The sequence below is a fragment of the Oryctolagus cuniculus genome, chromosome 2 (assembly GCF_051225735.1).
Source record: "Oryctolagus cuniculus isolate XC-2025 breed Fujian yellow rabbit chromosome 2, ASM5122573v1, whole genome shotgun sequence".
NCBI lineage: Eukaryota > Metazoa > Chordata > Mammalia > Lagomorpha > Leporidae > Oryctolagus > Oryctolagus cuniculus.
In genome coordinates, this window is record NC_142868.1 from 123,137,731 (window position 1) to 123,165,203 (window position 27,473).

The 27,473-nt window shown below is 42.1% G+C and overlaps 1 protein-coding gene across 1 annotated transcript in view; it reads right to left on the reverse strand.

Annotated features, from left to right (window-relative positions):
• Window positions 1-27,473, reverse strand: part of DNAH6 (dynein axonemal heavy chain 6) — a 315,572-nt gene that overhangs the window by 179,668 nt on the left and 108,431 nt on the right. The window contains exons 19-29 of the mRNA XM_008254187.5: window positions 26,645-26,857; window positions 25,859-25,951; window positions 24,105-24,224; window positions 21,264-21,444; window positions 17,640-17,736; window positions 15,110-15,329; window positions 13,686-13,850; window positions 13,487-13,600; window positions 9,123-9,248; window positions 8,874-9,029; window positions 8,422-8,583 (exon numbers count right to left, since the gene is read on the reverse strand). Coding sequence (XP_008252409.3) covers window positions 8,422-8,583; window positions 8,874-9,029; window positions 9,123-9,248; window positions 13,487-13,600; window positions 13,686-13,850; window positions 15,110-15,329; window positions 17,640-17,736; window positions 21,264-21,444; window positions 24,105-24,224; window positions 25,859-25,951; window positions 26,645-26,857 — 1,647 coding nt within the window. The remainder of the gene's footprint in view (window positions 1-8,421; window positions 8,584-8,873; window positions 9,030-9,122; window positions 9,249-13,486; window positions 13,601-13,685; window positions 13,851-15,109; window positions 15,330-17,639; window positions 17,737-21,263; window positions 21,445-24,104; window positions 24,225-25,858; window positions 25,952-26,644; window positions 26,858-27,473) is intronic.

Consider the following 27,473-nt stretch of genomic DNA (forward strand, 5'->3'; position numbering starts at 1 on the left):
GCCTAATGCATTTTGCTGTAGTTATGAAATCTCATACAGCATTTATATAATTATTGCATTATACTGCATATGTATATCGTTAAAAACAGAATAGCTTTTCTCTTTCAGGTTGGTCAGTTGAGCATATACTGCTACTTCTCCTTTCTCCAATTCCCATGAATCATGGAAGAGCAGATGGATTTGTGTGTCTCTCCATCTCTGTGGCTACAATTATGTCTGTGCCTGCTTAATAAAAACAGAATTGAGGAGAAACCAGCGGCAAGAAGAAAGCTTTAGAAAAAGTGGAAGATGCAGTCCAGGGAACAGAGTGCACAACTCTGAAGGGAAAATTGCAGCCCCCCAGCAGAGGGACGGCAGAACTCTTCCTCAGCGGGGCCTCTAAGAAACTCTAAGCCTGAGACAAGCAGACACAGGCCTCAAGAAGACTACTGCAACCATGCCGGGATCAGTACTTGGCAGGATCGATCAGCAGGTCCCTTCTCCCAAGCCAAGAAGTCTAAATAGGGAGATTTTAGTAACTACTTCCCCCACCAGGCTAACATCTAATGAATACCTTGTAGAGAAGGGAGATCTGCTTTGGGGAGATCTTAGGAGATGCTGGGAGAAGACATTAAGCTTGGGAGGTAAGCAAGCAGAGAGAAAGATGATTACAGACCTTCAGTTCCGTCATGGAGATTCAAAAATGATAAGAAAAGACTGCTCTCTTCAGGAGTGAACCCTGCTAAAAGGTACTGCTTTAGAGGGAAAACTTTTATTATCCGGTGTTTAATGGGGTCTTTCTGACTTCCTGACGTCTCCCTGTGGGAAAGCCTGCTGTGTACACGTCTCCACTCACTCCCACAGAGCTCACAATAGTTCTTTCATTTAAGAAAGGGGCATTTTGGGAAAACAAGCTGTCCGCACTAATCCCCTTAGTCCTCTGTTCATGCTTTTGGACCCAGAAGATCAACAGATATTTGGGAAAAATCAACATTAAGCAAGAGAAGGAATTAGAAGAATGAAATGAATGAACAACCCTGGAGAAAATGGGGATAATTTACGGAGCAGAAGAGGATTAAAGAAAAAAATCAAATAGAATCCTTAGATATTGGACAGGAAATTGCATTCCTCTAACAAACAAGAGGTTCTAAAAAAGGAATTAGTCAGAGATGAGAAACAGTCCTTGGAAATTAATAATAATATAGTCAAGACTTAAAAAATGAAATGGATGCACTGAACAATAGAATGGGTGGGATTAAAGACTAAGCTGGTATTCCGGACTACAAAGCTGAAGAACTCCTTCAAGTTGTAGAGCTATGGTGTGTATACTTAAGGTATGCATCCCCTCCCCTAGGGTATATGAAGACCTACCAAGGCGTACTTGTGAATGGACACTTTTAAAGGCAGCAAAACATAAAACTACAGGTATTTATCTTGGATACAGGCCTTTCTCTAGAATTCACTTCCTGGAGCGTGTGCGTGTGCTCATGCCGGTTCCTTCCCTTTTGCCCTTCACAAATGACACCCTCTCTCGCACTTTGGATGGTGTACAACCTGTGCATGGCTAGGAAGGGAAGTGGGCATTTGAAATCTGTTCCTCATGTGACTGTTTGCCAGGTCATATGCCACATGCACAAAGGTCCCACAGATGCTACCACAAGCAGCCATGCTCTCAATTAAAAAAAAAAATCCTCCTATGGTGCTTTGCCCCAGGATGCAGAAACCCTGAGGGTATCAAACAAAGGAATGTCCTGAGAGTCCCCAGTGGCACCTGGATTCTAGCGCTAGTGGCCAGTGACTAACAGGAAAGAAAGGGGAGGGTCTTGTGGGTGCTTACATTGTGTGCCTTTTCCCAGGATGCCTCTTTCACCGGGTGGATGGCATAATGGCTAGTTGTCCCACCTGCGACTGAGGTTGGGGAGGGGGGTGCGTCCTTCACATCAGAAACTGGTTTATGCTTGCAAATGTCCCTGTGGTTTGCGCCTGATCCACGTGCAGTTTTGTGTCTGACTGACCACTGCTCTGGTGCTGGGAGCCTAAGCTTTTGTTTTTCCCAGTCTCCCGAGGAATTTCGGCCTGGGGTAGCTACCGAGTTTTCACATGGAAGGTGCAATTTAATGCATTATGAAAACAGAAAACGAGTTTAAGATTGCTATTCTAAAGATCCTGGGCAGAGAGGGGGCAATGAGTTTGGAGGGCAGTCTTCCATCCCTGGGTTGCATGAAGCAGACATGAAGAGTCAGGCAAAGAGAACGAAAGAGCTTGTGACGACCAGCAGAATTTATAAGGGTATGGGGTACGGGTCACTCTAAGTTGCTGGGCAAACACCTAAATGGTCCTCTTAAAGGAAGTGTTGGGAAAGTGGGGAGCCCCACCTGCTGGGTGGAAAGATGCCTCCAAGTTCTTATCTCTGACCAGCAGCCTGAGCATTTGGGTGTGCTGTAGAACTGAAACATTTGTCCAGGGTGACTGAGCCCTGCTCTGGGCATGAGAAAGTTTTAAAGTTGCATTCAACATGGAGGCTGAGGCAACGTAAAATTATAAGAATTCTCTACAAGGAGCAATTCCAAATATTGATCTTGAAGAAAGGAATGCTTCTATAATGACTGACTGGGTAACAAACACTTTTACAAGTCGGGTAGTTTCCAAAATTTGCTTTTAACAAAAGTGAAGGAGAGGTCAATGCCTACGAGCCTGAGATAACCAGGACCACACCTGTAGTCAAACACAACTGGGTTTAGTGTTTGTTCCAGGAAGGGAGACCACACACTATGGGGAATGATCTAGGGAACCACGGCTTGTCTCAGGGACAGGGCATTGGGAAGGCTGTTGCAAGGTGTGGGAAGCTTCGTTGAAGGAGAGTTTTGCTCTGTTTACTAGTTTTCCAGGGCTGCTCTCAGAAATTGCCATAAACTGGTGACTCAAAGCTTCAGATTTATTCTCTTATAGTTTTTAGGCTGGAAATGTCAACTCAAGGTGTTGGCCAAGCCATGCTCACTCTAAAGGCCCTGGGGGGTATTTTTCCTTGTCTCTCCACAGCTCCTGGTGGTTACATTTTAGCAGTCCTTGGCATTCCTTTACTGGATGGCATCACTCCAACCTCTGTCTCCTGTGTATCCCCACAAGGCCTTCTCTCTGTGGGTCTGTATCCACACTTCCCTTTCTTCCAGGGATCAGTGCCCATCCAACGCCAGTATGACCTCATCGGAACTACATTACATCTGTCAAGACTGCAAGACTCTACTTTCAAATCAGGAACATTCACAGGCATCAGGTGTTAGGATTGGAACTTTCCAGGGGACACAGTTCAACCCCTAGCACTCTGAATCAGCTGCTGGTAGTCAGCGAGGGGGATTCTATGGTGGCCATCATAAACAGTGTCTATCCAGCAGACCGCAGGCCGTGTAGCCAAAGCTGCCATTTGTAGACAAGAAGTGACTCCGGTGATCCAGGAGAGGGGGATTTTTTGTTGTTTTTGTGATTTGGACAGAGTTCTTGTTTGTGTCTATTCTCATTATGCTGTGGTTTCTGTTGTTGTTTTTTATGGTCTTACTCTATAATAAATGCCTAGTGAGCTGGTCTGATGTTGGTGGTTTGTGAAATTGTATTTAACTGGAGAAATAAATACCCTATTTGAGCCAGGTCCATTCTCAGCTGAGGCCATTTGGGCCATTTTGTTTGTATTTCAGAGACTTTGTAGCAATTGACCATAGAAATGGTTTTTTGAGTTATTTCTACCAATTTATTTTGTGATGATTCCTAATTTCAAAAAAAATTATTTTACTTTATTTATTTGAAAGACAGAGTTACAGAGAGATGTAGAGACAGAGAGAGAGGTTTTCCATCTGCTGGTTCACTCCCCAGATGGCTGCAATGGCTGGAGCTACACCAATCTGAAGCTAGGAGCCAGGGGCTTCTTCCAGGTCTCCCACATGGTTGCAAGGGCCCAAGGACTTGGGTCATAGCAGAGAGCTGGATTGGAAGAGGGGCAGCTGGGACTAGAACTAGTGCCCATTTGGGATGCCAACACCTCAGGCCAGGGCTTTTAATCCACTGCACCATAGTGCCGGCCCCCTCAAAAATTTTTTTATTTTGGAATATTTCAAACATACAATAGAGGTGAGAGGAAGTATATGTCATCCCATTTAACAATTATGACCAATATTTTGCTGTTTTAATGAAAATTGTTGGAGAGTATTTTAAAGCAAACCCTAGACATGGTATTATTTCACCATCAATTCTTCATAACCTAAGAACCTAAAAATTGCTGAAACTAAAACCACCTAACACACTCAAACAAAGGCCCAGTAATTCCTTCATGTCATCTCAGACCAATCCATGTTTGACTTTTGCCCCATGGTCCCCAAACTGTCCTTTTACACTCAATTTGTTTGGAAGGGATACGAACATGAGGTCCAAACATTGCATTTGGTTACTGTGTCTCTTAAAGCTTTTTAAATTTTTAACAGTTCCCTGCATCTTCCCTCTTTTATGAATGTATATTTTGAAGGTCTATAGATAATCTTCCGTATTGTCTTTCTCTTATTTCATATTTAACTTTATATTTTTGTGGTATTAAAATGTGCCTGTATCTCATGTTCTTTCTAAAATGGTATTTAAATGCATGACCTCATGAGGTTCATTAGGTTGAGGTATACATTATTTTGAACAGGAATAATTCATAAATTGTGTATCACAACAGGAGATACAAATTTCCTGGTTGTTCCATTTTAAGAGAAGTTATGACTGATTAGTGGATTACTGGCCTGATTCGTACATTATGAAGTTGCCAGTTAATTTATTATCTAGTGATTTTAGCAATGAAGGTCATTGATAGATTTATTATTTTTTGAGAGGTTACAAACTAGTCATTTCTAATGTTATCATACCTTCATTTATTAATTAAAATTCTTCTATAAAGAGGAATTTTCTTAAATACTTTTGTTGTCCCCAGAAAACAATATACAGGAAAGACAGGACAAATGGCTAATTCATTTTTCTTTTTTTTTTTTTACACAAAATTAATAGCTTTTTAATATCTTGAGAAAAGTTAGGAAAATAATGAAAATATCTTATTCACAGTTACAACATAAAGAAAAGCAAGTCTAAATAAAGGAGTGAAGACATCTGTCCAAAGCTACTGAGTGGCTTAAAAGAAGACTTGAGTTAACGTGCTTTCCATGAATAGTTCAGCTTATTATTATAAAGCTGTTAATGTTTCTAATAAACATGTAAACTCAATGCATTTCCACCTTCAACCCCAATGTATCTTTTTGGGACCCATATAAATGACTCTAAAGTTTTCTGGAAACACAACCATGGACTATTGGCCAACTGAGTTATAGAAATAGAGCAATTAATAATAGCTCAATTAGTTGAGCATCACTCAACTAGCAATTGAATTATGTTTTAAGACTACGGTTGAAATGCTATACTATTACTGGTATAGGAACAGAAAGATAGGAAATGGAACAGAATATAAAATCAGAAAAATTTCTACACTTATTTGAGATCTTACTATATAACAAAGGAAGCATTTTTTTTCTTTTTTGACAGGCAGAGTGGACAGTGAGAGAGAGAGACAGAGAGAAAGGTCTTCCTTTGCCATTGGTTCACCCTCCAATGGCCACTGCAGCCGGCGTGCTGCGGCCAGCGCACCCCGCTGATCCGATGGCAGGAGCCAGGTACTTCTCCTGGTCTCCCATGGGGTTGTCCCGGTTGCCCCTCTTCCAGGCCAGCTCTCTGCTGTGGCCCGGGAGTGCAGTGGAGGATGGCCCAAGTGCTTGGGCCCTGCACCCCATGGGAGACCAGGAGAAGCACCTGGCTCCTGCCATCGGATCAGCCCGGTGCGCAGGCTGTAGCGCGCCAGCCGCGGCGGCCATTGGAGGGTAAACCAACGGCAAAGGAAGACCTTTCTCTCTGTCTCTCTCTCTCACTATCCACTCTGCCTGTCAAAAAAAAAAAAAAAAAGACATGTCAGAATTTTGTAGCTGTCATTAACTAGTGATGACCACCAAATCTTCCCCCCATCTATGCAATGGCAATATGTTCTCAGAGGGTGGTAACTACAATGACATGCCCAGCGCTGGGTCTACAAAGTCACCACTCAGTGTTTGAATGTTTTGTTTGCTTTATATAGGCATGGAGAGTTCTGAAGGGGAACAATTCTCCAGGGAAACCTCAGGACAAGAGAGAGCCTAGATGATAGGCAAGGCCATCCATCTGAGTAGGGATCTTCAGTTCAACGTCCTCCTGCCCAAAGCTTTCCTCTTTCTCATGACGTTCTCAGGAATCAGCAGGAAAAGATAAGAGAAAAATAGGACAAGGAACCTCATTGGAACCCTGGGGAACACCAACACTTAAAGGGACATTTATGGCTGAAAAGAATAGCTTTGCTAGATAATCTCTTTTGCCTTGTAAATCTTATCTTTCAGAAACTCTTAGAGGATGCCACTCTCCTTACTTTGGAAACTGCCTACCCACGTCTGCCTTTCAATAGCCACACATGCCCGTATGACTCTGACTTTACCCCTTCTTATGGATATAGCCCACAGACCTAGGGGTGGTCATGGGAACCCAACTTGCCAGCTAGAATCCTGGGTCCCAAGTGTGAACCTGCTATTCTCTTGTCAAGGTTCTAGAAAGAAGGCCCTAATGCTCCTGAAGCCAAGGAGGTCCCCAGGATGTCCTTGTTCTAACTCTGCCTCAGTCATGTTGTTCAACTGTCCTTCCGAATCCACGCAATGTCCCACTCTCCCAGTATCTTTTTTAATGAGTTTTTAAATTGTTGCTTAAAATATAAGCATTTTGTGTGTTTAAAAATATGAATATCAAATTACTTTAACCACAGAAAAATAAAATAGCAGAGTATTTAAATGGGGAACAGTTGTAGGAAGTCCAGGTACAGAGAGTAGAAACACAAAGATCCTGCAAATCCTGTGTAAAGGGTGTATATTTTTGTATTCAATCGCTAGACAAAACAAAAAAGACATAATCCTAGTTTAGAATAACATGTAGATCTTACAGAACAGAAAGTTGGGAGGTTGTGTCTAAACAAATTCTCATCTATTTAATGAGTTAGCAGATAGTATCCAAAGTTGATACATACAAATATAGAAATAAATGCTTGTTTTTGTAGCTTATTTTAATAGCTACACCAGAATGACTCCACACAATCAAGGATCCCAGATCCTTTGAATCTAAGTTTCTTTCTAATGGGCCCATGAGGTCAAAGTAGTTTCATAATATTTTAAAGTGTTATTTATCTCTTTCATTCTCATTCTATCATGGGTTGTACAGTATGAAAAGGTTATGAAAATGTTTTCGGTTTTTACGTCACAAATGACCTTTTCAAAACTACCACTTACCAAGTTTTGGCTTCAAAGAACAATATTGACAATTAGCCCAAAAAGTTCTTAAAACATTTCCATTTAGAGTACAATACTTACATGAGGCTAAATTTTCTTTAAACACTACAGTCAAAAATATCTTAACAGATATGAGAATTTGGTTGTTTCTATTATGGTTGTTTTCTATTATGCCAAACATTAGAGACTCAGAAATATAAAATAATGCCACTAAAATAAAATATATAAATATATATAAATAAATATATAAAAATAAGCCAAGGATATAACCCCTAGGAATAAAAGCTCTTTGGAGGTCTCAATAATTTGTAAGAGTATCAAAGGGTCCCACAATCAATAAGTTTGAGAACTGCTGCACTGAATAAATCTTACCATTAGTTTTCACTTATTACACATTTCATTATTTATTTATTTATTTTTGACAGGCAGAATGGACAGTGAGAGAGAGAGAGAGAGAGAGAAAGGTCTTCCTTTTGTTGTTGTTTCACCCTCCAATGGCTGGCGCGGCTGGCGCACCGCGCTGATCCAAAGCCAGGAGCCAGGTGCTTCCCCTGGTCTCCCATGCGGGTGCAGGGCCCAAGTACTTGGGCCATCCTCCACTGCACTCCCTGGCCACAGCAGAGAGCTGGCCTGGAAGAGGGGCAACCGGGACAGAATCCAGCGCCCCAACCGGGACTAGAACCCAGTGTGCCGGCACCGCAGGTGGAGGATTAGCCTATTGAGCCGCGGCGCCGGCCCACATTGCATTTTCACCATACAGTTAAAGTTGCACACTTCCCCTGTATTTCTACTTTATTTATAGCTCATCCCAACTCTTTGCACTTATTGATTGTACAGATTTTCCTCCCTACCACTGCTTGGCAAATTCTCTTGGTCTGGGTTTGTACCTGCACGGTCCAGACCACTGCGTTTTTGCTCTTTCATGTTTCTCTATTCCATTTTAAGCATTCTTTGCCCCCATTCTTTTCCTTTGCTTTCCACCACCCCATTTTCTCCTCATTACGTTATGCCACAGTACAAGTCAAGAAAGACACAACACACACTTGATGCCAGTATTCAGAAACCGGCACTCTACCTTGTAGTCCAAACCATCGGAACAGTTGAAGACCACACACTGGATGGCAAGAGCTTTTGCTAGGTCTTTGGTCGTCTCTGTTTTCCCAGTGCCAGCAGGACCAGCAGGGGCACCCCCCAGGTCAAGCTGCAATGCTCCCATGAGACAAAGATAGCAGCGATCCTGAAGAAACCAACGAATTGTCATTAATGAAGGGAACCGACTCTAACCACAACTTCATGAGTCCTTTCCCTTTTATGGGACGAGGGCCACTATTTTCCAGAAAAGGTTTTAGAGCATTTGAAATACACTCAAAGATCCAAGCATATATGTAAATAATGCAAATGTTTGCTTTACAAAGATGTATTCATAGCAAATCCTTTCAAGAATTCATGTTAAGTGAAACTCTTCAATACTACATTGACAAAAAAAGCAGTCTTATAGCAACATAATTGGGGTGATCAGCTACTTACTGTAAGAGGAGTAATAACCAGTCTTGGGCATGCACCCAAGTATTCATAGCCATAAATGTACTGAGAGAGTGCCATTCTAGCCACACAGTTGTCCACATCTACATCCCAATAATAGCGCAGTTGTCTCTGCCAGTCAAAGGATTCAACTGTGTCTACCTACACAGGAGATATAAATGATACACATATTAGGTACCCCCTATTTTTTTTTTCAGAAAGACGTATATGACTCTATTTAAATGAAGCATTTACCTGGGCTTGAACAAGTTCACTGACGATGTCTCTTGCATGTACATCAACAGTGATCAGCGCAGTTATGATGTTTCTGTGTAGCTTAGGAAGGCTGCCTCGAACTATTGCAGCCAGAGCATTTAATCTCTGCAGATTAGAAGCAGAATTCAGAGTGAATTATCAACATCAGTTTGCATATTTATCTTTTTATTGTTACATTTAGAGTAGACATTTCCTAACATCAACTCATTTTAAAAATTTCTAATTCTGTGACCAATTAGGATGATACTGCGTGGGAAATATCGTTCCCATAAAATTTCTTTGAAGTATGTGCTATTATTATCTTCATTTTACACTTGAGGAAATTGAAGGCCAGAGAGGGTAAGATGCTGGCAGCCACACAGTTATGAAGTGGTGAAAACGAGGTAGACATTAGCTTTGAGGAAAGCCCACGCTCTCAACCACTATGTCATGGTATCTGTAGAAAAGATTGGTTCCTTTCAAAATTCAATGTGGTTGAAGGTGATACTTCTCATTTTCAGACTTAGTTTTCTCACTGATAATCAGAAAACCTGAGTGTTCTAACCAAGCCAATGACATTAAATGAAAACACTCTGGGGAAAGATTCAGCTTGTGGTTTTCTTCTAAGTGGCTAAATTCCAGGCCGGTGTTGTGGTGTGGCAGGTTAAACTGCCACCTGCAGCACCAGCATCACCTATCAGAGCACCAGTTTGAGTCCCGGCTGCTCCACTTCAGATCTGTCTCCTGCTAATGGACCTGGGAAGGCAGCAGAAGGTGGTCCAAGTGCTTAGGCTTCTGCAACCATGTGAGAAAACAGGATGGAGTTCTGGGCTCCTGGATTCAGCCTGGACCAGCTATAGCCTTTGTGGCTTCTGTGCCCTTTGGGGAGTGAACGGACAAACAGAAGATCTCTCTCTCTCTCTCTCAACCTCTGCCTTGCTCTCTGTTGCTCTGCTTTTCAATAAATAAAATAAATCTTTAAGAAAGTAGGTTCATGGAACTTTCTTTGGAGGAGTCTTTCTCTTTCCTGGCTCTCTGGAGACAAAAATCCACAGAGGACCCTTTTTTTCTTATTATATTTTATGACAAGTCCTTTAAAATGCAATACTACTTGTAAATAGAATTGCATTTGGATTTGAAGATTAGGCCTGTATCTTTAGCAGATATATAGTTTGAAGGTATTGCCCCCATTCCATAGATTTCTTTTCTACCCTATTGATTCATTGTTTCCTCTGTGGTGCAGAGGTTTTTAGATTGATGCAATCCCACTTTGTTTTTTTGCTTATGCTTTTGGTGTTATGTCCAAGAATCAATGCCAAGGCCAATGTCATGAAGCCTTCCCTCTATGCTTTCTAACAGGATTTTTATAATTTTTGATCTTACATTTAAATTCTTAATCTATTTTGAGTTGATATTTCTGCATAATGTAAGATAAGGGTCTAATTTTTCTTACAACTCAATAGCAAAACCCCAAATAACCAAATTAAAAAATAGGCAAATGACTTGGATAGACATTTCTCCAAAGAGATGGCCAATGTCCAATAGTTACATGAAAAGGTACTCAACATCACTAATCGTCAGGGAAATGCAAATCAAAACCATAATGTGATGTAACCTCACACCTGTTAGGAGGGCTATTATAAAAAATAAAAATAATGACAAGCATTGATATGGATGTGGAGAAAAGGAAACTCTTACATTATGGTGATGGGAATATAAAATAGTGTAGCCACTGTGCAAAAAGTATGATGAGTCATCAAAATATTAATGATGGAACTACTATACAGGCATGATCTTAGTAATTCCCCTTCTGGGCACATCCACAGGAAATGACACCAGGATCTCGAGGAGCTATACCTCCATTCCTAGTTTCACTACAGCATACTTCATAACAGCCAAGTTGTGGAAATGCCCTAAATGTCCATCAACAGATGAATGGATAAACAAAATGTGACATATAGGATATTATTCACCCTTAAAAAGAGCAGAGTCTATCATATGTGACAGTACAGATGAACCTGGAGGGCATTAAAGTAACTAAAATAAGCTAGTCACAGAAGGACAATGCTGAATGATTCCACTTACATGAGGTGCCTAAAATAGCCAAACACATAGAAACAGAGAAGAAAGGTGGTTACTGGTGGCTGGGGACAAGGTAAAACAGGGTGTTGTTCAATGGGTATAAAGTTTAAGTTATACAAGATGAATAGGTTCTAGAGATCTGTCACACAGCATGTGCACTTAAAAAAATTTTTTTGACAGGCAGAGTTAGACAGTGAGAGAGAGAGAGAGTCACAGAGAAAGGTCTTCCTTTTTCCGTTGGTTCACCCCCCAAATGGGTGCTGCGGCCAGCATGCTGCGCTGATCTGAAGCCAGGAGCCAGGTGCCTTCTCCTGGTCTCCCATGCCGGTGCAGGGCCCAAGCACTTGGGCCATCCTCCACTGCCTTCCCAGGCCATAGCAGAGAGCTGGACTGGAAGAGGAGCAACTGGGACAGAACTGGCACCCTAACTGGGACTAGAACCCAAGGTACTGGCGCCACAGGTGGAGGATTAGCCAAGTGAGCCACAGCGCCAGCCTGTGCACTTAAAATTTTAATAGGGTAATTGTGCTTCCTTTAAAACAGCATTTCCCAACTATGACCATGAGTTTATTTTAAATATTTATTTATTCATTTGAAAGTCAGAGTTACACACACAGAGAGGAGAGGCAGAGAGAGAGAGAGGGAGGGAGGGAGGGAGGGAGGGAGGGAGAGGGAAGAGGGAAGAGGGAGAGGGAGAGGGAGAGGGAGAGAGAGATTGACCGCAATGGCTGGAGTTGTGCCAATCTGAAGCCAGGAGACAGGGGCTTCTTCCGGGTCTCCCACATGTGTACAGGGGCCCAAGCACTTGGGCCATCTTCTGCTGCTTTCCCAGGCCAGAGCAGGGAGCTGGATCAGAAGTGGAACAGCCAGGACTTGAACCACCACCCATATAGGATGCTGGCACTGCAGGTGGCTGCTTTACCCGATATGCCACAGTGCTGACTCCATGAGTTTTTTGTTTTTAAAGAAAAATATTTATAGGGGCCGGCACCGTGGCTCACTAGGCTAATCCTCTGCCTGTGGCGCCGGCGCCCCAGGTTCTAGTCCCAGTTGGGACACTAGATTCTGTCCTGGTTGCTCCTCTTCCAGTCCAGCTCTCTGCTGTGGCCCGGGAAGGCAGTGGAGGATGGCCCAGGTGCTTGGGCCCTGCACCTGCACGGGAGACCAGGAGGAAGCACCTGGCTCCTGGCTTTGGATCGGCGCAGTGCACCGGCTGTAGTGGCCATCTGGGGGGTGAACTAATGGAAAGAAGACCTATCTCTCTCTCTCTCTCTCTTACTGTATAACTCTATCTGTCAAATAAATAAAAAAATATTTATATTCACTCAATTCTTTATTGTTTCATTGATAATTGACTAATGTTTCTATAATCTTGAGGAAAAACATACCAGTGCATAGAAATGCTACAATTACTGAGATTTTACATTAATTAAACTTTTATGAGAGGTTATTAAATTCCATTTCTCCATAAAAGTTGCAAACCATTATAATCCTGGTGTTTGAATTTTCCCCCGGTTTGTACTGTGTGTATGTCTATTTGTGAGATATATGTGTGTGTGTATACATGTACACACACATATACATATATATCTACATGTATATGTATATATACACGTATATGTATGTATGTGCATACATGTGTATACATATATCTACATGCATATGTAGATATACCTATATACATGCATACGCTATATACATATATGTATGTGTATGTATGTATATGCATACATGTATATACATATATCTACATGCATATGTAGATATACCTATATACATGCATACGCTATATACATATATGTATGTGTATGTATGTATATGCATACATGTGTATACACATATCTACATGTATATGTAGATATACCTCTATACATATATACATGCATGCATTATATAAACATATATACATGCATACATGTGTATATGTATGTATATCTACATATACATGTAGATATATATGTATATGTGTGTATACATGTATACACACACATATATCTATCATTCTAGTGATACTCTCAAAGCTCTGTAAATCATGTCTGCGCATGAGCATTTCTGAAATAAAGTGAATTTGTGTTACACATGGTAATAAAAACCCCTGAGATCATCCTGCATGGCGGTACAAGGGTACTTCAAAAATCTTTGGAAAGATGTAATTAAAAGATATTGATTTTGGTACAGAATATTTTTGAAATCCACACATAGCTTTTCTTAGAATATGAATTTCCCTTGAACTTTCTGGAGACCTCCTCAGAGGTTCAGTGTTATCCTGTTGACGATCTCACCTCAAAATTCACTTTTTCAAAAGCTTCCAGGGCCTCTACATGACTAGTGCTTTCTGTTTCCAGACACTCAGTCACATCCCGACACCACATGATCTGAGAAACAGTTAGGATGACCTGCAAGAAAATGTCTTCTTTAAGAGTGGGGTGGCATCTCAGCAGAGAAGAATTCAGGAATGGAAAGTTAACAAGTGCGAGTTACTTGGGAGGGATGGCCAGCAATCACCCACTCTGTCCTCGGTTTGCCCTGATAGTCAGCGATGGCAGCTTTGCACAAGCGGCGCAGAGACGTGAACATGGCTTCTTCCACTTTACCAAGCCATTCCTCCACATTGCCTCGGGCTTTGAGGCCTTTCCCCAAACCTACCTAGAAGGTAATCAGAGCAATGATAAATTGGCTCATGTGAGATTTTGAGCTGTGTAGTCCCTGAGCTTATAAATACTGAAGTTTTAGCACAAGTACCAGAATGTTCTATGGATATTCTACTTTACAACTTTATTTATTGCCTAATTTTAATGCTTTCTCATGGAACCAACTCCTTGAAAGAATAGTTCATAAATACCACATACATTTCTTCACCTGCTTTTGTTTTCCTACTCCCTGACATCTAATTTTTTGCCCTAATACTTCACAAAACCTGTTCCCATTAAGGATACCCATGTCTCTCATCGGAAAAGCTAATGGACACTTTTCAGTCCTTTTCTTATTTATTTCTCAGACTTCCAGCCACTTGTGTGTCCAATTTGCTTTAGTCTCTTTCATCAGTTCTTCTACTCCACTTTTAAATTTTATGTTTTCCCAAGATCCTATTCTTGGTCATCCCCTTCTATTCTGCAACCAATAATGACCAAATTCTTTAGTAAGAAGATCAATTTAGGATGCAGAAAATGTTTATGAGTTCCTGCTACTCCTACAAATACACTAGTGTGTTATAATTGGACTAACACCTTGGCATTGTCCTGCATACTTCCTCTGTCTGGAATGCTTATCCTCTCATGCCCATCTTCTGACTCCTGTGTGTGTGTGTGTGTGTGTTTGTGTGTATGTGAATGTGTGTATGTTTGTGTGAGTTTGTGTGAGACTTTCAACTCTGGAGTCACTTGGATTCTTACCATCTGCTATTGCATTCACTTTGGTGTTCACCGTGAGTGATTAGCTGTGCAGATGCTGCTGCCACTAATTTGCACTTACATAGTGCCCACTGGGTACTGCTGGCAGTAATTTACAGGGTAACATCTGTCGTCATCTCTTTCATCAAGAACATTTACTAGTTTCCATTTCACTGATGAGTTTATAGGGTGGGACTTGAGTCCAGGTAGCCTGCAGCAGAACTGGTACCCTTTACTAGTCTACTATTGTGCCTCTTGTGGGGAGTTGAATAAGATATAGCTCTAGTTTTCTTACTTTGTTTCCAGAAAACAGAGCTTGTATGTCTGTTACTGCATTTACTATGGTGGTTTTAATTGTCTAAGTCCCCATAAGACTTTGAGCTCTTTGAAGGCAAGATTTCTATTTTGGTTATCCAGGATATCTCAAACGGAGTGAAAATGAGTAGGCCTCCACCCCCAACTCTAGAAGAGTTCCAAAGCTTATTTGTAAAGAATTATCAACAAAAAGCACCTCACCCTTTCTCCCTCTGGCGACAGCATGGCTAAAATATCATTGGTATAAATCTTTTCTGGTTCTCCTTCCATGCCAGGAATCTTTCCTTCAGCAGGAGGCATGACAGCAAATTCAAGTTTGGAAATGGAGTCGAAGCATTTCCGTAAGTGTGGCTGCACAGCTTGTGGGTTTCGTGTCTGGGCCAAAATCTCCAGAAGCTCATCATTTGATAAGAAGTAAAACCTGGAGGAAAGAAAATTCTGAAAATACAACTTGAAACTGAAGCTTAGCCTTAGACAGACATAAAAGAAACTATTTAGCAGCTTCTCTTCCCCATCCAATTTCTTGGCCTCTGAGTATATTGGTCCTGGGTTCCTTGGGGAGGCAACGTATCTCTAAATAGCATTGTTCTAAGGATTAGCGATGATGCATTTCAAAATCTAAATTAGTGCTTAATAATAAAAGATGGGTATTTTTTCATAAAATTATAAATTGCTAGCTCTTGTGATAGTACTGACTCAGCTGTGTGTGTGTGTTACTTGGCTTTGAGCACATGTGGTCCTGTGCTGCATAGCAGCATCTCCATGCACATGGATCACATTCACAACAGTGCTCTCACAAGATCCTACACCTGATGACACTGTTTGTGTAAATACACTCTCCAGTTACACAATGATGAGAACTGCCCAATAATGCACTTCTTAGAGAATATCCTTATTGTTAAGTCATGTGTGACTTATCGATCTCCCATAGAATCTAGACTCATCCTCTCACATACCTAGTATTCAATGCATTATGTGTTGAACAGATAATAGATGCAATAGTAGGTGCAGGAAACTTAATTTGGTTCCGTAAATGTGCGCCGGGCCATTCTCCCAACTAAAGATACATGCTATTCCCGGCAGCATGCGATACTGTGAAAAGTGGCGGAATATATGATTTTACCAATACCCCATTTCAAACTATATGAAGCTATATCCATGTGGAAATAAAAACAATATATATAATATATTCACACACATAAATATATTTTGGTACTATCATCAGCAAGACAAGTAAAGGAAATTGTGTAGATAATAGTTTACTATAGATCAAGAACCAGCCAGTTACAGCCTACGACCCACAAACCTGGCCTGCCACCTGTTTAGGTAAGTGAAGGTTTACTGTCACATAGCTATGCAGACATACTTATTGACTGAGTCTCCTTCTGTGCTACAATAGCAGAGTTGAGTAACTGCCAACAGATAATTAATTGAATTGCCTGCAAAGCCTTAAATATTTACTCTGTGGCCTTTTAATAAAAAATGCTATTCTAGATAATTAAAAATATTCTTCTAAATTCCAGTTTTCATTTAATATAGTCTCTGCCATATGTTTATTCTCTTTGAATCACATCAACGGAATTTCATTCATTATCCTAACTATCCTATAACAGGTAATGCAGTCAGCAATTAAGGTTTGTGACAGTGATTTTCAAACATACATTTTTTTCCAGTCAGCAAGGGTCCATTTTAAAAACTGCATACCTACCCCTAACTGTGTCATGTCTGAAGAATTAAGTGGTCAAACCAGCATTTGGTAATTGCCCTAGACGGTCATTGCCAACTTCACAATGCCCTTCGCATTGGAGGACGTGGAGATGACATCTGTCAGCCAAGCTCAGGATGGGATTCTGCCCACAGATGCTCTTCTATGACACCTTCCAGGGGAAGGAGGAAGGAAAGCAAGCAGAAGCCAGGACTGAAGGGGGTGGGGTTTCGCCCTTTGTTTTCGGGTGTCCCGATAACCACTCATTTTTTTAAGTGCAAGGAGCTGAGTCTTTGGAGGCACTTTCTGGCGATCCCTGTCTGTGCTTTCAGATTTCTTCAAAGTGGCCCTGCGTTCTTCCCTGTGCCTCTAGTGCCTGTGAACACCTCCAGTTCCCTGGATACGGAAGTTTTGCTTTAAACACTTAGAGTGGCTTCCGTGTTCCAGACCAGATGTGAAAATGCTGTGCTGCAGTCTCAGCCACGCCTGGAGCCCCTAGGATCAGAGCTGCCAGTGTTTAGAGATAAGACGGCAAGTCACCTGGGAGACAGGTGCAAAACTCCCTACTCACATGAGGGTATAAAGTGTTAAGGTCGGAGAGGCTGGAGAGAGGCATGTTAGGGGTCCCCTGCACCCTCAGGTGGAAGTCACTCTCCTCAGGTCTGGGCATCTTGGAGAGTATATTATGTTCCCACCAATAAACCTAAAGAAAATCCCTGCAGGCTCTCTCACTTTCCACATGTGCTTCCGCGGACACACGCATACATGAGCACACACACGTACCCCACCACCAGGAAGCAGCAAAACCATGCTGCACTCAATTTACCCACTAAACCTTTACCAAATATTGTGGCTTTAACCTTGGGACTTACACTCCCCAACAAGATACCAGCTGGATTTTCATTACCGAAAATCTCTCTTGTTTTCTTCTTTAGTTCTCTGACGTTTTGAGGTTATAACTGTAACCTCAAGTTGATCGATAGTCTCAACTACTGAAACATATCTTTGGTCGCTTTATAAACTTACCGTGGAAAGATCACCCTTTTGGATTCTAAATATGCCTCTAGACACTTCTGAATTTGATCAAGTAAAGCATTATTGTTTTGAAAAGTCTCCAAAAGACCTGTTGATTGAAAAACAAAAGAGCACTGGTAAAACCATGCTAAAATACACAATATAATTACTAAATGCTCATTTTCTTTTTTATAATTATTTATTTATTTGAAAGTAAGAGTTACAGGGAGGTGGGGGGCAGAGACAGAGAGGGAGATCTTCTGTCTTGTCTGCAGCTTCACTCCATAGATAGCTGCAATGGTAGGTCCCGGGCCAGGCTGAAATAAAGGGCCAGGAGCTTCATTGAGGTCTCCCCCATGGGTGTCAGAGGCCCAAGTACTTGAACCATCCTTTGTTGCTTTTCCCAGGCCATTATCAGGGAGCTGGATTAGAAGTGGAGCAGCCAGGACTGGAATTGGTGCCTATTTGGGATGCTGTCATTGGAGGTGGTGGCTTTACCTACTAAGCCACAGTCCTGGCCTTGACAATATAATTTTTAATGGAAATAAAATATATTAACTTTTTAAAAAATTTTTGTTTCATCTGATAAAAGATTGGTATAATAAATTAAAATATAGAGGAATTGTGTAAAAATTTTAAATATTACTTTAAATAATAATATTAATGTTAATATTTACCATGTATGAAAAGCATATTTAATTTTTTAAAAATATTTTTTATTTATTTACTTGAAGGGGTGGAATTACAGACAGTGAGAGGGAGAGACAGAGAGAAAGGTCTTCCTTCCGCTGGTTCACCCCCCCAAATGGCCGCCCCGGCTGACGCGCTGCACCAATCTGAAGCCAGGATCTAGGAGCTTCTTCTGGGTCTACCACATGGGTGCAGGGGCCCAAGCACTTGGGCCATCTTCTACTGCTTTCCCAGGCCATAACAGAGAGCGGGATTGGAAGAGGAGCAGCCGGGACTAGAACCGGCATCCATATGGGATACCAGTACTGCAGGAGTAGGGTTAAACTACTGCGCCACAGCACCAGCCCCAGGGTATTTAATTCTAAGCATTGTTAGCTGGCAGCTCCCAGTTTTGGGGGCTGGGGATACACAAATCAAACCAAGCAGTTGCTTTCTCCTTGACCCCACAAAGCCAGTCTCTGTAAGGTTCTTACTCATCCTCGGTCATTTTCTCACTTGGGTCTTTTTTTTTTTTTTTTTTTTTGACAGGCAGAGTGGACAGTGAGAGAGAGAGACAGAGAGAAAGGTCTTCCTTTGCCGTTGGTTCACCCTCCAATGGCCGCCGCGGCCGGCGCGCTGCGGCCGGCGCACCGCGCTGATCCGATGGCAGGAGCCAGGAGCCAGGTGCTTTTCCTGGTCTCCCATGGGGTGCAGGGCCCAAGCACCCGGGCCATCCTCCACTGCACTCCCTGGCCACAGCAGAGAGCTGGCCTGGAAGAGGGGCAACCGGGACAGAATCTGGCGCCCCTACCGGGACTAGAACCCGGTGTGCCGGCGCCGTTAGGCGGAGGATTAGCCTAGTGAGCCGCGGCGCTGGCCTCTTTCATCTTTAAATGCTGAAATTGTGCCAGCAGGCTACTCTGTCTTCATTACCTAACTACAGCTCCTTAAAGAGCAGCATTGTTCATCTTCATGGTGTTCATACCTTCCACAGTGGCTGGCTTCCCACCCTCCCTAGAAACAAATCCAAAGAGTTTTCTTTGTTTTCACTTTGTTTCCTAGGCTCCAATCCAGTGCCCACTCTTCACCCAAATGCAGTCATTTCTCCAGCCACATCTCCTAAGCCTTTCTCCTTGGGAACTGCACCGCAAACCACATGGACTTCCTTGTTCACAGTGTGCATACTGAGTATGCTCTTTTGGCCTTTGCTCTTCCTTCTGCCTTTAACAATTGCCCTTAGATTTACATGCATGTCTCACTCCCTTCTTTCCTGCACATTTCTGCTCAGAAGTCACCTTATCGAAAAGTCTTCTAACCCAGACAGACAGACTCTCTCTCTCTCGCGCGCGCTCTCTCTTTCTCTCTCTCACCAATCCCAGCCATAATCTAGCCCTTATGTCCTACTTTATTTTTCTTCATAGCTTGATCATCACCTGAAATGACACACAAAGAGCTATGCTTCTTTACAGAAACCCTGAAGAACTGATGTCTCTTGGGATCATATTTTAAAATAGCTCTAAAGTTTATTTTGTAGCAAATCTAGTAGGGCCCAAGATAACACTCTAATCAAACATGATATCATTTCAGCAAAAGGTTTAAATATGCTCATTAGTGGATGGGGCAACAGAATAATGGCCCCTCCAAGATATTTATGTCCTAATCCCCTAAACCTGTGAATATGGAAACCAGAACTTTGCAAATGTAATGAAGTTAAGACTCTTAGGAGGGGAAGAACACCCTAGATCATGTGGTGGGCCCAACATAAGCACAAGGGCCCTTGTAAAGGGGTGCTATGAAGACAGAGCCGGGGCTGGCATGACAGGTTTGCTGGCTGTAAGAGAGCCAAGAGCCAAGGGTGGTGGGACACTTCCAGAAGCCCTAAAGAGTTCTAATTCCATCATTTGTTACACTTTTTCCTTTCTGTTTCTGTCTTATGTTAAGAGTTTTTGAGAAAAATGAAGCATAACTCAGAAATCCTCTCCTTCTGGGGCAGGGAATATTCAGCTGGAGGGCCTCGTGCTGCTGTTTACTGAGCAGCCAGCAAGCTCGCCCAGACTCTGACACCAGGTCTAAGTTTCAATAGCCATGTGCGTGTGCACAGAAAGACTTTCATTCTACCTCCGCAGAACCAGAACTTGCTAAACCACATCTTAACCTTGAGGATAGAAATGCATTAAGAGGTAACATTTTAACCTGTTTTAATGAATCAATTAATAGTCAGGTGTGGAGATTTTTGTGGTTCTAGAACTATGGAGGAGTTTAAATAGCATGGCCCCATCGAATGCAAACATGTCTTCTGAAAATTGTGAGATAGGCACATCACCGATACCCTGGGGGCAATATCCCCGAATTATAAAAACAGTGAAAAGAAGCAGGTTCTTCTGTGCCAAAACTACAAACCAAGCAGAGGGAGAATCATTACGAGAAAAGTACAGCATTCAGTTGGCATTGCTTCCCAGGAGTGCCAAAGGCAAATGGTCCGGGTCATCAATGCTGATGAGAATCTAGGGGCGATGTACTGCAGGTTAGATTCTTTTTTTTTTTTTTTTTTTGGACAGGCAGAGTGGACAGTGAGAGAGAGAGAGACAGAGAGAAAGGTCTTCCTTTGCCGTTGGTTCACCCTCCAATGGCCGCCGTGGCCGGCGCGCTGCGGCCGGCGCACCGCGCTGATCCGATGGCAGGAGCCAGGAGCCAGGTGCTTTTCCTGGTCTCCCATGGGGTGCAGGGCCCAAGCACCTGGGCCATCCTCCACTGCACTCCCTGGCCACAGCAGAGAGCTGGCCTGGAAGAGGGGCAACCTGGACAGAATCCGGTGCCCCGACCGGGACTAGAACCCGGTGTGCCGGCGCCGCTAGGCAGAGGATTAGCCTAGTGAGCCGCGGCGCCGGCCTGCAGGTTAGATTCTTACAGGTGACAACCATCTTGTATGAGTGTAAAGTCTTTCTGCTTTAAAAATGTTGGTTATACCTGGTTGAGTAGCAGCTCGGAGAGCATTAGGCAGCCGGTTCACCTTCCGCATAATTTCTTTCCATGACTTATCCACCTGAAGGAACATCTTGGCCTCTGCAGGCAATTGCCTCTGAATATCTGGAGCATTAAAAATACTTTCTAGGTAGAGCCAGTTTCTCTGGCAGGTCAGCCACTCTTCCTAGGAGAAAAATATGGACATCACAAGTGCTAACTTCCAAATTGCAAATGTACCTGTGGTTACACTAAAAATCTTTGTATGTGGGATAACTATAGCTTTTTCCTTGGGAGCTGCTTTACGCTTCCTTACACAGGTCCCTTGAAGGGAAGCTTCCTTAAAGGGTCCAAGACTCACCCTAACCTAAGTCCACTCCACTCTCTACTGAGTGGAATTACAATGATTCTCCTGTGGACCCAGAAAAACATGACCCAGTGTCCAGAAGAGACACCTGATAGGGAGGCAAGGTGCTTACTGAAAGAAATCTGAAGGGCTGGGGATGTGCTAAATGTAGTGATCATTTCTAAATACATACAGAGTTATCATGGTCAAAGTTTGCTATTCTTTTGTTTCAATTATGTCTGTGCTCTTCCTTGCCTGTTTTTAAATAAAGAAAAGTCAAAAAGGTAAAACCTGCTCATGACAAAGCATATGGGAAATTCAAAGACTGGGAGGAAGAAACAAATCATACATTGCTACTCCTTCTAGGGACAATCACTGTTCTGGAAGATATCCTGGGGCAGGTTTTAGCCTAGAGGCTAAACTGCAGCTTGGGATGCCCAGTTCCAGTATCAGAGTGCCTGGCTTTGAGTCCCTGCTTGTTCCCAGCTCCAGCTTCCTGCTAACCCTGGGAGACAGCAGTGATGGCCCAAATAGTCAGGTCTCTGCTGCCCATGTAGAGGATGTGGATTGACCTCTTGGCTCCTGCCTTGGAGTTGTTGGAAGTATTTGAGGAGTGAATCAGTGAATAGGAGCTCTGTGTATCTGTCTTTCTGCATCTCAAATTGAATTAAAAATGAACTAAAATAAAATAGAAAGAGCAGTTCTTAAAAAACAAGGAATCAGAAATACTCAATGAAGAAATTTCTGTAGACCTCTGTGCTCCTGCCATTTCACATGTGGGTCTAAAATCCATGAGAGAGCTTCTCACTTCTCACTCTACTTTGGGGAGTTACGCCTAAGCCCTGGTGTCACAGCACTTCCTGCCTTATCACAAGTCTTACACCTTTTAGTCAGATAATTTGGAGAGTCCCTACAATTCAGCACAGGATTCTTTTAAGGACCCTCCATGAAAACACAGGCTTTAACTGTGATCTGTTGAACTTGATCTTCATTCCTAGAGCTCAGCTGTTTGTCCAAGGGACTGGACAGCCATCAGATAACATGTTCATTTAAAAGGGTAGATTTGTAAGATAGTACTCTTTGAAACATCAGGGAACAAATGATCTTTTCCTACTCACTGCCTTTGTTAGTTCACAGGTAAATTTTTAGATTAAGATATATAGAACCTAAATAAAATTAAATCAAGCTAAAAACCTGAAGTATAAGAGAGAGACTGAGTGGGAACATGAGTCATAAGTTGATCCTCTGTTACTGTGGGGTAATGTGAGGTACGATGAAATAAAAAGAGGGTGTGCACCACAAGTACGTGTCTCAAGGAGACTTCAAGCAACGGTGAGTATTCTTCCAGTAAATAGAAGGCTGTGTGGCTGGATGCTCAAGGTGGCCCCAAGATGTGTTGATGCCCTTGTGGGGTCCTCTCCCTTGGGTATGGGTGCCACCTGTGACTTGCTTACGGCAAAGGTAACAGGACATACAGCATTATGTTTTTGTTATGTAAGACACAATATAGTTTTTTTTCCCACCAAGATATTTTCTCTTCCTTGCTAGATTGCTGAAACAAATAGTCATGTTGTGGAAGTCTACCCAGAAAAAATCCATGGTCAACATCCAGCCATGGGAGATGACCTCCTGTTGAGAGTCAGCAAAAAATTGAAGCCTTTGGTACTAGAGTCATAGGGAAATAATTTCTGCCAAAAACCTGAACGGGTTTGAAAATGGGTCCTTCTCCAGTTGACACTCTGATGAGATCCCTGAATGACTTCTTGACTGAGACCTTATAAGACATTAAGCAGAGGACGGAGTTAAATTATGTCTGAACTCCCGACCCACAGAAACTGAGAGATCGTAAATGTATCATACTTCAGTCCACTAATAAACATATATTGTTGGTGATATCTTGTTACATAGCAGAATTATATTACAAGGATGATGGTAATAGCATTTAGCTGTATAATTATGTAAATAAGAGCTCAATACCTGTGCATTTTCCTTATATTCAGAACATAATAAAATGTCAACATTAAATCTTATATTTGTTTTTAAAAAGATTTATTTATTTTATTTGAAAGGCAGAGTTATAGAGAGAGAGAGAGAGAGACAGACAGACAGACAGACAGACAGGCTTCCATCCACTGGTTCATTCCCCAAATGGCCACACTACCCAGGGCTGGGCCAGTCTGAAGCCAGGAGCCAGGAGCTTCATCTGGGTCTCCCACATGGGTGCCAGTGACTCAAGTACTTGGACTACTTTCCACTGCTTACCTAGGCACATTAACGGGGAGCTGGATTGGAAGTGGAGCAGCTGGGACATAAACCAGCACATATATGGGATGCTGGCAGTGCAGGAAGCGGCTTTACCCTCTACACCACAATGTTGGCCCCTAGATTTTATATTTCTAAACTATATAAGTACAATATTTAAATGATGGAACAAATTATTTCTAAGGTTCCTACAAGTCCTCCATTTTATGAATCCATGAATTGAAATGATCCTTACTCACCAGGGTTTGATTGAATAACGCAAGCTGTTTTTGCCACTCATCCACTCGCGGTTTCAGTGGGCCAACATACCGGGATGAGGCAATGGTTGCAATGTTGATAGTGCTGTCGTCGAGAAGGACCTTTAAAGAACAAGGAAGGAGACATATGCAGCACCATGTGTCTGTGCTGTCAGTGATATTTCAGATTTTTAATCCCAAGCATACATGTAAAGGCCAACGTTTTGAACACATAGCTTAGCCCCACCTTCTGTTTCCTACCCTTCCATTCCCCTTCCTATTCTCTGCGTTGTGCCTTACAACCCACTCTGATAAATCTTTGCTGTTCCATTTGACTGTTAATGGTATAAGCTTTGGTTTGGTCCGACACTCTTCTCTTTTCTCTTCCTGTTATTAGATGGCTGGTAACTTCTTTACCAACTTGGCCACCTAAGCAGGCCTTCACTTTTTTCAAAATATCCCACACTTGGAAGATTAGCTGTCTTCTGTCCAGTGAATTATCACTTTTCCTTTGTCGTTTCAAGGAAGAGGAAACTGAACTCAGTCATATTGAGCTCTGAATGGTCATAAACAGTTTTCCTTCACTTCCCTCCCTATTGCTCCTCCTCATACAATGGCATCCCTCAGAAAACACGTGAATTCAAAGAAATAATGTCTGTCAGTCTGAAGAATTTGTCTGTTTCAGCTGTAAGCTTCCTGTAAGCAGGAATCTCATCCTCTCACATCACCTTCACTCTCGGTCTGCTCTCCTGTCCATTACCCAGAGTGATATCTACTCTTTCTGTTCCAACCTACACCTGGCAAAGCCCGTTTATCTCCAACTTAGGCCTGGTTACGCTATAGCAAGCCAAAACTTTGTCTTTTAAATAGAGTTTTAATCCAGAAATATGCCTTTAGATTTCAAGTGAGTAAGAAAATGCCAAACATTGTAGATACTGTAGAGCATGGGCCAGCCATTCCTAATATAAAAAAATTCAAATGAAGTCAGCTTCTTAATGTGACAAAAACACAAAATACTCTGTTATGTTTCTTTGCCTTGTTTAAATGGTTTGGAATGCCCTTGACTCTACTCTGTGTCTACCAAGTCCCCTCTAGTCTTTAAGGGCTGAATTGTCTGTGTGAAAGAATTCTATGATCACTTCATCATTACTGATCCTTCTTTGCTCTTCTAAGTTTCCCACCAATTATCAGCTATGGGATTAATCTATTACACATTTTATTGCATGTGTAAGCATTCATATCAATTATTTGCATTCTTATCCTGCTTTCCCAATGAGATTTTTTCTTCTTTAGTGATTCTCATATTTAATTTTCTCAAACTAATCTCTCCCAGGACAGCTGTGGTCATGACCTTTGCCATGAGTTCTTTTTTTTTTTTTTTTTTTTTTTTTTTACAGGCAGAGTGGACAGTGAGAGAGAGAGACAGAGAGAAAGGTCTTCCTTTGCCGTTGGTTCACCCTCCAATGGCCGCCGCGGCCGGCGCGCTGCGGCCGGCGCACCGCGCTGATCCAATGGCAGGAGCCAGGAGCCAGGTGCTTTTCCTGGTCTCCCATGTGGGTGCAGGGCCCAAGCACCCGGGCCATCCTCCACTGCACTCCCTGGCCACAGCAGAGGGCTGGCCTGGAAGAGGAGCAACCGGGACAGAATCCGGCGCCCCGACCGGGACTAGAACCCGGTGTGCCGGCGCCGCTAGGCGGAGGATTAGCCTAGTGAGCCGCGGCGCCGGCCCATGAGTTCTTAATAATCCAGTTACCCACCTGTATGTCATCTGTGCCTCCCAGGATAAATACATCTTTGGTGTCACGGTGAGGGAGAATCACAAATTCAGTTGTTTTCCAAGAATCCTCCACCTTAGAAATAATCCAAGACTTAGGATCTTTAAATCCATTTATGTTTAACCATCAAGGTATACATGTGGAATGAAATAATTATCCCATTTCCTTCTTATTGCCATTAAAATCTCTAAAATCCTCTTGTTGGTTAGATGACATGGATTTACCTAATTATACTTGATTAATGTTAATATATTTGACTAACTTGTGGTACTAAGTGTGTTCTTCCTTTCATTTTAGGCTTTAAATAAATAAGAGGAAAAAAATCTTTTCATGCAGGTGATTTGTAGGAGTGCAAGCATTTTTAGGGTAAAAATAGTGTTATAAGTAAAAAAAAAAGTCTTCTCACTGCAGTTGGAGCATTTATTACAGACTTCTCTTGCAGTTTGTAAAATAACACATTTTGGTTTCAAAAGAAAATTTTCCTTGGCATGTGGTTCCTTATGTAAGCACACAGATTTCAATTCTTTTGGTCATCATGTTTCTGTTGGGCTATAGGCTAAACACCAGGAACGGATTTATTGAGTGATAATAATAACAATTAATAATAAATGTAAGGAAGTGACAAAGGAGTGACTGATAATGAGAGAGTAAAAGCTGTAATTTTGAAAAATCCACCTAGTTAACCAAAAAGTTGGTGATCTTCATGTTGAATCTGAAACCATTTCCATGTTCTGATTTTCAGAATACATGTATATTTTCCAGATTTACCTTTTTAAGAATTATTTCTAAGGCAGCTTCTCCAGAAGCCTGGCCAGAGATGTCCTGGATATCTTGGCCAAATTCAAAAACGCGCAACTCAGAGAGCCTGTCCAAGGTCAATGGAACTTCAGAGTCCAGTAGAGTGGCATCAACTGCTTGTTCAATGGCTGCCCAATGTCTAAGCTTCAAAGTTGGGTTCCTCAAGTCCATGATAACTGGAAGCTGGAAAACACACACTCTCATAGGTACCATACATTTTTATCTTGAAAAACCAGCCCATAGCTTCTTTTTTTTCAATTTGTATGCACAGAGAAGTGGAAAGAGAACTTACTCTCTTACAACAAAGAAAAATCCAGACAAATTGAAAATTAATGATTACTGAACTCATCAGAAAACTAGTTTATAGGACAGCCAAGTAACCCAAAATTTAGAGACTAGTAACCACAGATTTCTCCTTAGGAAGAAAAAAAGAACTGAGAATTTGCCTACCTAAGGCAGATATCTTGAGATCATATATAAGCTAGCAAGAAGGTTGAGCTACAATTGTAAAATAAATTGTTAAAGACTAAGTGTGAAATAGCACAGCACTGTTAAGTTCCTAGGTCTACAATTATGTGGATGTTGACAGGGAAAATTGGGAAGAATCCAAAGAAAGCGTCTCTTAATATGCTGACTGGGTAAGGGAAACATTAGGCACTATTTCTAGGGTTTTAACTCTAATCCTAGCTCCTCCGTGGAACAAAATACTTGATGTCCAGGGGAAAGAGCAACAAACATTGTTATACGGCATTGGTGATAAGTCACTGGGTATATCTGCACTTAACTGGAGAGATGGAGC